Source organism: Lissotriton vulgaris, chromosome 7, assembly GCF_964263255.1.
Source record: "Lissotriton vulgaris chromosome 7, aLisVul1.2, whole genome shotgun sequence".
Lineage (NCBI taxonomy): Eukaryota > Metazoa > Chordata > Amphibia > Caudata > Salamandridae > Lissotriton > Lissotriton vulgaris.
This window is the reverse complement of record NC_141695.1, coordinates 1,604,751,228-1,604,763,440: the sequence shown is the minus strand read 5'-3', so window position 1 is coordinate 1,604,763,440 and position 12,213 is coordinate 1,604,751,228. Positions and strand designations below refer to the sequence as shown.

Here is a 12,213-nt window from a genome sequence, read left to right as displayed (position 1 = left end):
CAAGACCCCCAAGGGTCTCCAAAAATTGCTTGACCACTTTTCCCTCTTTTGTAATGATCGTGGGTTAACGGTCAACACTTTGAAGACAAAGCTAATGGTCCTAACTCCAAACAGAAAAGTTAGGAAGGTTCATCTTACCTTGTGTCGATCCCCTTTAGAGGTGGTGAACGAATTTGATTATCTTGGGGTGAGGCTGTCCAACAATATGAGCTGGGATTCCCATATCTTAACAAGCATTTGCAATGCAATAGGTCTCGCATTTGTGAGAGTTAGAGCTTTGGCGTTGTAAATGCCAATGTCTTTTACCCATGTGTTTTCGTTTGAAGTGGAGCAGAGGTATGTGGTGTGGAGTGGAATTATGTGGGTTAGATTGGAATGGAGTGGTGTGTAGTCTATCTGTGTAGTGGAATTATGTGGTATGGTGAATAGATAGCAGTGGGAGCTGCACATACCAGATAGTGAGGGATAAGTAGTTTGTGCATGAAGTGGTAAACTGTATATAGAGGAGCAGAAAGAGTGTATGGAAGAGAGAAATAAGGGGAGAGCAGGCCACAGATGCATTTGAGGGAGCAGCTGTGTATGAAGAATACACCCTACAAGAGGAGGAGAGCATGGGTTTGAGGGTCCGAAACTATGAAAAGGCACGGTAAAGAAAATGTGCTCGAAGACATAAAGTCAACCATATGCGAGAGGCGGGAAGAGTGAGTGAGTATGAGAAGGAGGGATGAGTGGGAGTGATACCTAGAGGTATGAGGTGAGAGGTGGACCAGTGCACCGCATGAAGAGGTACGGCAAGGTAGCGTGTGCGAACAGGCAGTATAGAGGGGAGAGAGGGAGTGTGAGGGAGGGATGAGAGTGGGCAGTGGGATTGGAAGATGAGAGGGGAAGTTGTAGTGTGAGGGGGAAGATGAGATGGGCAGTGGTTGTGCGGGGGGAGAGAATGCATGGGTTTGCGGCAGTGCGAGAGAAAGATGGGTTGTATTGTAGTTGTTTGTTAAATTGTGTGGCATTGAATTGTGTGGTGTGGAGTTGTCTAGTGGAAATATGTGGCACGGTGTGCTGTGGAATTATGTGGATAGTGATTAAATGGTGTACTGGAATTATGTGGAGTTTGTGTTTTATGGAGTTTATTTTGTGGAATGGTATTTGTGTTGTGCAGTGGCATGTTGTGGAGTTGCATTATGTGGTATGCTGTTACATTTTGTGGCATGATGTGGAAATCTGTGGTGTGGATTGGGGGTACGTGGTGTGTTACATGTTGCTTTGCAGGTCACAACAGACAATGCCGGAGGTGGCAAAAATCAGGTAACACTGAGTTTAGAGAAATATAAATGTAAATTTACTTTGACCTTATACAGAGACATTAGGAACATTAAAAAATGGCTGCAGGGAACCCCTAACCAACGAGGCAGGTCATTCAACTGCCCCGGGAGGCAGAAACAATGGAAAGGTACAGCAGTGCATCAAATGAAATGAGAAACCAACACTTGGAGGAGCAGAGGAAACCGTTCGGAATCAGCAAAGACCAGTACTAGAGTGACATATTTAAGGACTTCAAATATTTACAGTAGTATGATACAGCACAATTGGATCCAGTACTAGGAGCATCAGTGCGCTCAATGAGCATCTGGATTATAGTGAGAGTAAAGAATAATTAACACATTGTGACAGCACTGGCCATGATATACACAAGGAAAACAGCACGGCATACTCCTCTAAAGACGATCATATCTAAGCACTGCAGAGCAAAGAGAACAATATGCACCAGAAAGGAAGACTAATGATCATGATGCATAATTAAATCATAAATTGGCACGACTAAAGATTAACAGTCTAGTTTGGTTAGATAGTGTCAAGCTCAGATAGGTGTATACAGTAGAATCACGGAAGAGGAGCTGCATGACAGCCAATAACATCTGGTGAGAGGAATGTTCCTCTGGCCCGAATGCAAGCCCCTTGCTGTTATTTTAAAGAATTATTTAACAATAAATCAACATACCTGTGTCCTCAAGCCAGACTTAAGAAGGCCAACAGTCTCATTTATCTCAAGACTAACATTCAAGCTTAAACTGAAAACCTTATTTATATCAACCGATAAACCAGGAATTGTACATATAAAGCCACAAGGATGCAATAAGGCTCTAAAGGGTGCCTGGCACAACCCCCCCACCCGCCCCAGACCACATCAACCAATTCCTGATGTGGCAGGTTACTGCCCAGTGTAAGTATCCCCTGTGTGGTTTTAAAACGGTTGATGTTCAGGGGCATGGAAAGTGAATTTAAGAACAGATGGGGACTAGGCAAGGTCGGAGGTCAAACATGCCATCTTAAATTCTTTCGGAGGTGAGGGGCAAGGAATTAATGGCAGGAAGTATTGGCCTGTGTTGCAGCCGCAGACTTCCGGGAGATGTGCACGTGTGCTGAGGGGATAGGGTGTTCCAGAGAGTGCTCATGGGGCCTTCCTCAACAGAAACAATGCTCACTGAAACCCTTCGCGAGGCATAGTGTGGAGTAGAGCGATGGAGAAAAATAAACCTAGGCCCAAACGTCTTCCAAAGCATTTATTCGTTTTAATGATGTGGATCCAGACATTGACTTCCCAGGGACACTATCACTGAAACTAGACAATGCAGCGAAAGGAAGAAAAATGCTAATTTGGGAAGGGGCTGCAGAAGAGCACTGCCTTCCTTCCCAGTAAGCTCCTCTTTAGACGGTGACGGTGCTGGCGGGTTGGTAACTGTACACACGTAAACACTGGTATAATGCCATAATACTTCACAAGTAAATGCAGTTACAAGTTAATTGCTGCAGAATGGGGACTAATGGAGGGTCCGTTTCTTTAACCAACAGAATTCTGCACAGTATTTAATTTTTCGTGGGGTTTAATGGTAGTAGGAAAGTGTAACTGATGTCATGGGGTGAGTCGGAGGTCTGGCAGGACTAGATAAGGAATTAGAGAAAGCTGGTTGGTGGGTAAGCATTACATTCTCCCCCTGTGCTGATATGAGGTGGGGCAGGGCTGCATTGAATAAAAACACATAAACCAACACTAACACGCAGTGAGGACAAATGACGGTGACGGGTGGGGGAGCTATATGAAAGTAGGCTCATGTAGAAAATAAGAAAGGCATGCAGGTCCTCCCCCTTACCCCTGAGCCCTCGGAAGCCCCCTCCATGCCTTGGAAGTGGGAGAGTGAGGGGCTACAATGCCTCATGCTTTCTGGTAAAGTAGATTTAAAAGTAAAGGAACAGCGCAACTTGGGGTAGGTAGGGGTAATAAAACAAAGCGCAGTGGAGGAAACAAAGGTTCGAGTCTCAGCTTGGGCTCCACATCATGTGAATCCGTGAAAATCATTCCATCTCCCTGTGCCTATCAATAGCACTGCCATGTTTAAAATGGACTGGTGTTTAAGTAATATACCCCTGAACAATACCTTGGACAACATGCTGGCTTTATATAAGGAGGTACTCTGCACAGTGAAACCACCCGCCGCTGTGACCTGTTAACCCAGCCCTCCCAGAGAAGAATCCACGGTTACACGTAATAAAATAAACGAACGCGGTGACCCTGAAGCCGGTGCTGCGCTCGGGGGGAGAGAAACCGCGAAAGTAAAAACGCACCATGCTTGCGCCAGCCTCCAGGGACAGGAGATGTGCATGCGGGTAGAAACTCGAGGGCGATCTGGATCCGTGGAGCCGAGGGGGCGGGGGAGGGAAACTGAAAGCCAGCAGTGAATCCCGCCGCGGCCGCACCGGAAGTCAGGCAAGGTCGCCTTGTGACGGGGGCGTTCGGACCGGAAGAGGAGGCAGGAGGCGTAAATCAGTCTTGCGGCCCGGGGCTCCTGTGAGCGGTGGAGAGCCCCGGGGCCTCCAGCAGGAGGTTGCGGAAGTGTTGCGGGGCTCCCTTGACCAAGTGGGAGCCCCGGGAAAGGAGCGTGCTGCGAGTGGAGTCCCCCGAGATTGGCCCGGTAAGTTCCAAAGGGCTGGGGGGGGGCCTCAGTGCTCTCGTGTGTGTATGTGTGCAGGGGGGTGTCTCTGCATGTATGTGTGTGCGTGCATGGGCGCTCGTGTGTGTGTGTGTCTGTGTGTCTGTGTGTGTGTGTCTGTGTGTGTGTGTCTGTGTGTGTGTGTCTGTGTGTGTGTGTCTGTGTGTGTGTGTCTGTGTGTGTGTCTGTGTGTGTGTCTGTGTGTGTGTCTGTGTGTGTGTCTGTGTGTGTGTGTCTGTGTGTGTGTGTCTGTGTGTGTGTCTGTGTGTGTGTCTGTGTGTGTGTCTGTGTGTGTGTCTGTGTGTGTGTCTGTGTGTGTGTCTGTGTGTGTGTCTGTGTGTGTGTCTGTGTGTGTGTCTGTGTGTGTGTCTGTGTGTGTGTCTGTGTGTGTGTCTGTGTGTGTGTCTGTGTGTGTGTCTGTGTGTGTGTCTGTGTGTGTGTCTGTGTGTGTGTCTGTGTGTGTGTCTGTGTGTGTGTCTGTGTGTGTGTCTGTGTGTGTGTCTGTGTGTGTCTGTGTGTGTCTGTGTGTGTGTGTGTGTGTGTGTATGCATTGTGCCTGCGTGGGTGTATGTGTGTGCACGCGCATGCGTGAGTGTGGCTGTGTGTGATTGAGAGTGAATGGCAGGCAGGGGGATGTGCACGGTGTTGTGCGCGCCCTCGAGGAGGAATCTGAGACAGCGAGGCACGTGGGCGATCGCTGTCTCACATTCCCCCAGACACGCCAGCAAAAGATGTCTTCGCAGACAAAGCATGCTTCGCATGCTTTTTAGGTCTGCTCGACCTAAAAATGGTACTAAATCTTAAAAGGGTGTCCGGTGCAATACTAAAGAACCAGCGCCTCTCTATTAGTAGACCGGTCGCCCCTGCCTTGGTATTCTATGAAGGGAAGGCTTTAGTCTCTGCAGTTTATGGCTACGAATTATGGGGTGCTGAAAATACTAAGGCACTGGTAACTGCGGAAAATAAGTTCAGAGATTTAGTCTCACTCCCAGCTTCTACCCCTTTGTTACCCTTATTTTTTGATATGGGAAAAAAAAAAAATCGATCTCAAAGTTCAACTAAGGCCGCTGCTATTCTGGGTGCGCCTTAGAAGAACTGAGGAACTAGCCGGGTATGCCCGAGTGCTGGACGAGTTAATAACCCTAAATGTTTCTCACCAAATAAAGTGGCCTAACAACCTTAAGAAATTAGTAATATCAATAGGCCTGGGGGAGTCCTGGGCGTCACAAGTCCCTCCTGCAAAGCAAATTGTAAAGAAATCATATTGGGACTGGGTTGAGGCCAAGATTAATAACAACTCAAATTTGGGGACTTTAACGACGAACTTTCTTATACATAAACCTTCTATGAAGTTGGAACCATTTTTGGATTTTATCCAAGTAGCTAGAGATAGAACCTTGTTCTTGAAATTAAGGTATGGCACCCTGCCCCTTAAAAAATTAATGGAAAGGTGGAAGACCAAGGGGGGGATTGTACTAAAATGCCCAGGTTGCCAATGTCCAGAGGAAACCCTTGGCCATTTTTTATTTGCCTGTTCAGCATACAAATCCGTTAGGGCTAAATGGTCGAAACCTGTATGCAGGGAGTTGGGTGTAAAAGATCATAGGTCAGCCCTCCGTATCATCTCAACTAATACTGTTTCTATGTATATCATCTGTGGGGTGGCAAAATATGTGGGGGGTGCTTGGATAATACGCTCTAGATTGTTGGGTAACGCATAAATACTTTTTAATAAGCAAACATTGTTTTAATCATTGTTTTTACCTTGCTGTTTTTAAATTGCTATTTGCTGTTCTGGATGTAACTGTAGTACTTTGGATGGATTGTTTTTATATATTTGTATGTTTGTACTTTTATGATAAATATCTATCGAATAAAGTATTACAATAGCAACCCATCCAAGCTGCTACTGCAGTAGGCAAGCGTAGAAGTTAAAGCAAGCAGTCACAGAGCGAGTAGAGTGTCATCAATGTAACTCATGGAGAACAGTCTGAATGTGCTTAGCTGGTGGGGCCACAGAGAATAAACATGGTAGGGCTGAATGCATAGCTGAGCAGTCCACAAGTAGATTTAACCACTGAAGAGCAAAGAAGGAGGCAGCAGAACCTCCTGGCTCAGACCAGATAGAAAAGAAAACCTATTACGAGGCTGGACTACCCCAGGGCCACCCCATGCATCCTCACAATCAAAGCTGCAGGGGACAGTGTCAAAGACATGAGAAAGGTCAAAGGGTATGAGGAGCTGCCTTACCTCCCTGATCATGAATCATGCAGAGCTACTGTTGTACTGCGATCAATGACATTTTGGTGCTGTGAGTAGGATCGAAGTTTGCTTGTGCAGGCTCTCGATGAGAACTGGACACAATGAAAGAGGAAAGAAGGACATTTACTTCTTTCTTGGATATGAAAAGCAGTAGTTAAATGGGTCAGTAATTACTTGGAACAATGGCACCTGAGGAAGGTTTTGTCAAGAGGGGATACAAAAGACTTTTTACAATTCAGTTGATACTATGCATGCATTCATCATGTACAGGAAGAATCAATAAGAAGCTCAGTCCGAAGAGCGAGCACAGTAGCAATTTGGAAAGAATTCCAGCAGAACATGCACCGTGCTGTGATCCGGATATATCCGCTTTAATCAGTTGGATAGTTTGCTTTAAGTACAGTAAAGAGAAACCATGTAGCAGTCTCACCGATGACACTGATAAATTAGTACTGAGAGAAAGGGAGCGTGGTCGTGACTGGCGTCAAGATGGCCACCATCTAGTGAGGCTTCGGTGGTAGCAGCCTTTAATCTCGCTAAATTCTCATCATCGCCTCTTGCTCAGAAAAACTGCTCGGATACTGCAGCTGAGATCCTGACCTACTGAAGGGACCAGCTTTGAGCAATATTGGTGCCTGCTAACCGCTACTCCTGCCATCGGCTAGCTGTGCAGCCTTAGAGGCCCAGACGGTGACAGGTGCCGCTGGCGAGCTGGAGGCCGAGGTCACTCAACCTCCCTGGGATTGCGTAGTGCACCCAACACTCACTCTCTGTGGTCGGTGCTCAAAGTCCCCATGCTGCATGCTGAACCTCCAGGCCGCACCAGACCAGACGGCGTGGGAGCCAGCTCCGATTGCCCTTTGCTGGAGATTCCGTTCAGCCCCTGTGACCCTGACCGGCTCTGCAGCTGCTGTTGGGGTGTCCTGTTGCGGCCAAGGGAGCCCGCTGCTTTTGCTGGCTGCTGAGGCGGTGGCCTTGCTCTTCGGCGGGTATGAACACTGTTGCCACATAAGTGTATGCGGACTCTGCTACGTGAGGCGGTGGGGGCCCTGCTGCGGCCACCGGTTGTTGCAGTAGGTGCTCCTTCACTCCGCGAGGCCCAGTCTTCTAGTGCCACACCCCGGCTGACTCACAGGTAGAGACCGCCAGCGCATTGTCCCGGGTGCTCTTCTTGGGCATACAGTATATCCAAACCTCCTGTACATTTCTGAGCAGTGCCTATTGTGGATGGGGACTCCCCTCGGACTCCTTGCACCCCGCTGTTTCATTGGGCGGCCTACTAAACTCATCGTCACAAGGTCATGCTGGTGCATTGTTTGTGGATAAAATGAATTGGGAGTGTGCCTAATCTTACGCCCTGCTGGTCTGGCACCTTGCACATCTGCACTTTTAACGGAGGGTCACATCTCATATATTTTTCCTAGACTCTGCCTCAACATCCGCTTTGTGGTCTTTCATTCAGAGAATCTCCCTACTGCATCTGTTAGACACTGTCAACCCTTTAGCGGTCTACCTGGCATTCCGGACTCCAGTCCTTCCCATTGGTACTGTCACTGTCCCACCTACCCTGCCTGTGCAACTTCTCTCAATGTCCAGCCTAATATAGAGCTATTGCTACAACAGTACAACACGGTCACCAGTGTGGTTCACCCTTCTGCCATAATGGGCCGCACAAATCCCAAACAGTGGAGAGTAACCTTTGAAAAGATCAAACCTACCAGGGGCCATGGCTCTCATTCCAACACAGGTGAAGTTGAGGACCGTGACCCAGATGCAGTTACCTTCAACGATATGTCCGCATAGACAGAATGGGATAACAGTTGGATTGTCAGGGAACTAGAATTGATGGCGCAGAGGAGAGGATGTCTGGGTTGGAGGACGGCACGCCACCACACAGAAAAGACTGAACAAGATGGAACTGCTCACTTTTACTCTTGAAGGACATTCCTAGTGGGTGCCAGACACGCCATTGTATGTACCTGGTCTTCAGTTTTCTGAAATGACAAGCGGTGGGAGGCATGCCATGAGCGCAGTGGATCCTGACACCCAAATGCTGCAGGCATTCACTTGGAAACTGAGGCGTTTCTGGTATTGGTTTATGTTTACAGGGCTAAAACAAACTTTGGGAAGGGTATTCTGTAAAAGAACTCAAAAAGATTCTTGCAGGGGACAAAAAGTTTGGTCTATGATGTGCTAGAGGGCCGCAGTGATGCCAGCGGGGTCTCGGTCGGGTGAGGTGGTATTGGTGGGTGTAGGAAAAGCGAAAAATATACATCCATTGGCTGAATTGATAATGTGAAACCAGAAAACCTTAGCTTATCCCGGATTCCCCACTTTACCAAACAGTGTGATCCTAGACATCAAAATACATGACGTTAGGTTGTTCACTGTGTAAAACCTGCTCCTATGTAATTCATGTAAAATAGGAACCCAGGCCATCCAAGAAGTGCACATAACAACTGACTTGGCTCTTTAGTTCACTATTGGTGTTGTTCTCGGGGTAGGGTGAAGAATTAATGTTTCAAAACTCATGTTTGAAATCTATCACTTTTAACTTAATACTTCTCAATGCACTGATATAATCAGTTATAGTACGGTGAAAAGGTTCTGCATGTTAATTAAATCCACTTTTTAAAAAAACACATTTTTTTTTTACACCTTTGGTGGAAGATGTCTTTAAACATGAAGTTGTTTAAGCATTGAACTCCCTAGTTACTTCCTTTCTTTAACACTAATTAACCTTGGAATAAGTGATTGCCTATTTAGCATCTTTTTATTGTTGGTGCTAGCCCCCCTCTTCCACCCGCCCCCGGCAACAATTTGAGTATCAATGCAGCAGACCTTTCAGAAGCTGTTTGGGCATTTCCTGTCCCCTGATATAGACACACCCACACATTCCATTTAATTGGAAAGAAGGATGGTAAGACTTTGTATAACGAATTTCTCTATACTCTGAGCATCCTATCGTTAGTCACTGTCCATTGGAGAGCACTTTTTATGGTCTGGCTTGACAGCGCAGCTGCTACTAGAAAATTATGTAAAAACCACCATGAGATGAACTTTAGCTCCGAATACATGTTGGCAGCCAGGAGTACATGTTTTGAGTAGGCTGGAGTTGTGTACTTCCACACAAAAGTACTTGCCATCCACTCAGCAGTCAACATTTTGTTTTTTCATCCATCTGCCAGAGCGTGAACTTTCAGAGGCATACATATGCCATTGTAATGCTGTTAAAGTGTCTTAAGACAACTAAATAATTCATGCCATTTTTATCTGACAGCATCACGGTGGGAGGAGGCAGTCCTTTACGTACATTGATTTTTAGGTGTGGCTTAACAGTGCATTCATAAGCCAGAAACATTGGCATTGCTAATGCTCGTTGAAAAAAGTCACTCAATCATAAGGCACTTAAAGGAATACAAAATTTGGACTGGTACTATTGCATAGCTTTTGTTCATACTTAATTCATTTGATTTTTCTTAATTAAGTGATCCATGATTGATACACAATGAAAACTCACTGTGAGCCACTGCTCGGCGGTTGGTTTTGTGGATCCCAGAATACTGAACAAACAGCAAGCACTATATTTCTCTGGAGACTGTAAGAGTCTGGCAGGCATAACTGTACATTACTTTCATACATGAATTTCAGTAAAAACAATAAAAAAAATAAGAAAAAAAAACCCGACAAAATAGTTCTTGCCCTTTCTCTTTCTGACCCACGTATGTTCACTATTTCCTATTATAACAATTAGTTTCTTTAGTGAAACACTTAACAATCTAAGCAAATAACTTGGTTAACTCAGAATTGCGTAACTTTTTTGGTTCACCTCTGGGTTTTCACACCCGATCGCCCCAAAAAAAGTGCAAATAGGCATGAATCGAAAAACAGGCAATATTGGCCACTCCCTTAAAAATTGTAAAAACTATTGGCCTTCGAATGGACCAGAGCAAAGAATAGCATCACAAACCTCAGGATCTCACCATATGGCAAACGAAGGGATCACTACCATACTAATAGGAAAAACACATTATTTAAGGGGTTATTGCAATTTACAATACCGTGTAAGAACAATCAGAACATTTTCTCTTGATGACAATGACCTCAAAAATAACCATCTACAGTTGAATAATACACCTCTACTTCTAGAGCAAAAAACGAAGCCAGTGCTTAACATAATAACGTACTATAAACTGGACGTAGACATAGTGGACAGCGTTTAAGAAGAAAATGCAGTTTTACAGAATGCCACAGACCTAGCAATAGCTAAATCAAGGTAACATAAGTAACGCTGAAATTTGTGTATTAGCCATCAGGCGTCTCAAATTGACAGTTTGTGCTACTTCTTACCCGATTGTTGGATTGATGTTAGGGTCAAAGCTGTCTTCCACAAAACGCCACACTATGCTTGATTTACCTACTCCTGTGTCCTGAAAAGATACAGAAAGGAGTGTCAGTCGAAGTTAATGTGGAACAAGCAAATGATTAAATAGAATTTACTGCATTTAAATTCTCAGACAACAATGTCAAAGTGTTAGGACATGAAACAAATTGGCCATTCTGAGGTTATGAAGATGGTGCAAGAAAATACTTTCATGTTCAACCAGCGTAGGATATATAGACAGCTTCTTAAAAGCACATCTCTTCGTCCAACTTCCTTTGAAGAATCAACAATGATAGTTCAACTATCAACCTATTGCATCTTAATGTCCATAAAATCTGACTTGCCATTAGACCCAGCTCTACCGCATTCCCTACGAATAGCTGGTAACATTATTCTACCTATTCTAATTAACATTCTAAATAGGTTCCTGGTACACAGTAGTGTTCCCTCAGCATGGAAGCAAGCTAAAGTTTAAACTCTGCTTAAACCACATGCAGACCGCCTGATGGTCGCTATCTTTAGACCAATTTCATTGCTCCCAATCACTACTAAAATCTTCGAAAAGCATGTTAATACACATCTCTCTAACTTGATAGAAAATCCTTCTATCCTTCATCCTACCTAAACAGGATTCAGATCAGGACGCAGCACTTTGACCGCATTGTTGGTAGCCACTGAAGAGCTCCAGGCCATCCTAGACCGGGATGGCTCAGCGGTTGTTATCATGCTGGATTACAGTGCCGCCTTTGACCCAGTTTCCCATTGCATCCTGGTCCGGAGACTGGACTCTGTCCTTAGGTGGATTCAAGGCATTTCTGAACAAAAGAAGATTCCAGGTTCGTGATGAGCCATTTCTATCACCTAGATAACCCATTGGATGCAGAGTCCCACAGGGCTCCTTGCTAGGCCCAACATGCTTTAATGTAGATGTCGCCCCGCTGGCAAGAATCCAGTATCATGCATACCCACTGCAAGGAATTCTTTTCAAAGAACCACAAGGACCGTTTCTTCAACTCTAGGTCTTGTTCTATCACAGGTATGCTCCAGTTCTTTTCTCCCGCTGTACAGCCACCCTCATCACTTGCCTATATTCTTACTATCTTTTCTCCCTGCAGTTGAGGTCCGGCTTCGACCGACTCAGCTACTGCGCCCAGCACGATTTAATCAACAAGGACCACCGTGTCCCGAAGCTGTTCCTTCCTTTCTCCCCTGCAGGTATTTACTCTTTCTGCAACTACCCACTCCCCCTCACCCTTGTCCCCCAACTCACATGCAGCCGTTCTTACAGCACTTTCCTTTCCTCCCATAGAGAGCCTAATTGGACCCTTCTTAGTTCATTTTCCCATCTGGTTGGAATCATAACTACCACAACAGGTAGTTTTCCTCTCCTCTGTCACAGTCCTGTTTTAATTTGAATCTCTTCTATTTTGGGCCTCATTGTAGTTTTCTTTGACTTTATACAGCACTCTATTGATTTAAGTAACCTGGTCCTGATGATGACCTGGAATCAAACAGGTCCAAACGCCGTCCACCACTCAGCGTAACTTCTGGCATTACTGTGGTCAACCTAAGCAACTTAAA

At 45.6% G+C, this 12,213-nt stretch overlaps 1 protein-coding gene across 1 annotated transcript in view; it reads right to left on the bottom strand.

Moving 5' to 3' along the window:
* LOC147706081 (ras-related protein Rab-22A) overlaps nt 1-12,213 on the bottom strand; it is a 185,303-nt gene that overhangs the window by 122,377 nt on the left and 50,713 nt on the right. The window contains exon 2 of the mRNA XM_086932524.1: nt 10,599-10,678. Within this exon, the coding sequence (XP_086788650.1) occupies nt 10,599-10,678 (80 nt within the window). The remainder of the gene's footprint in view (nt 1-10,598; nt 10,679-12,213) is intronic.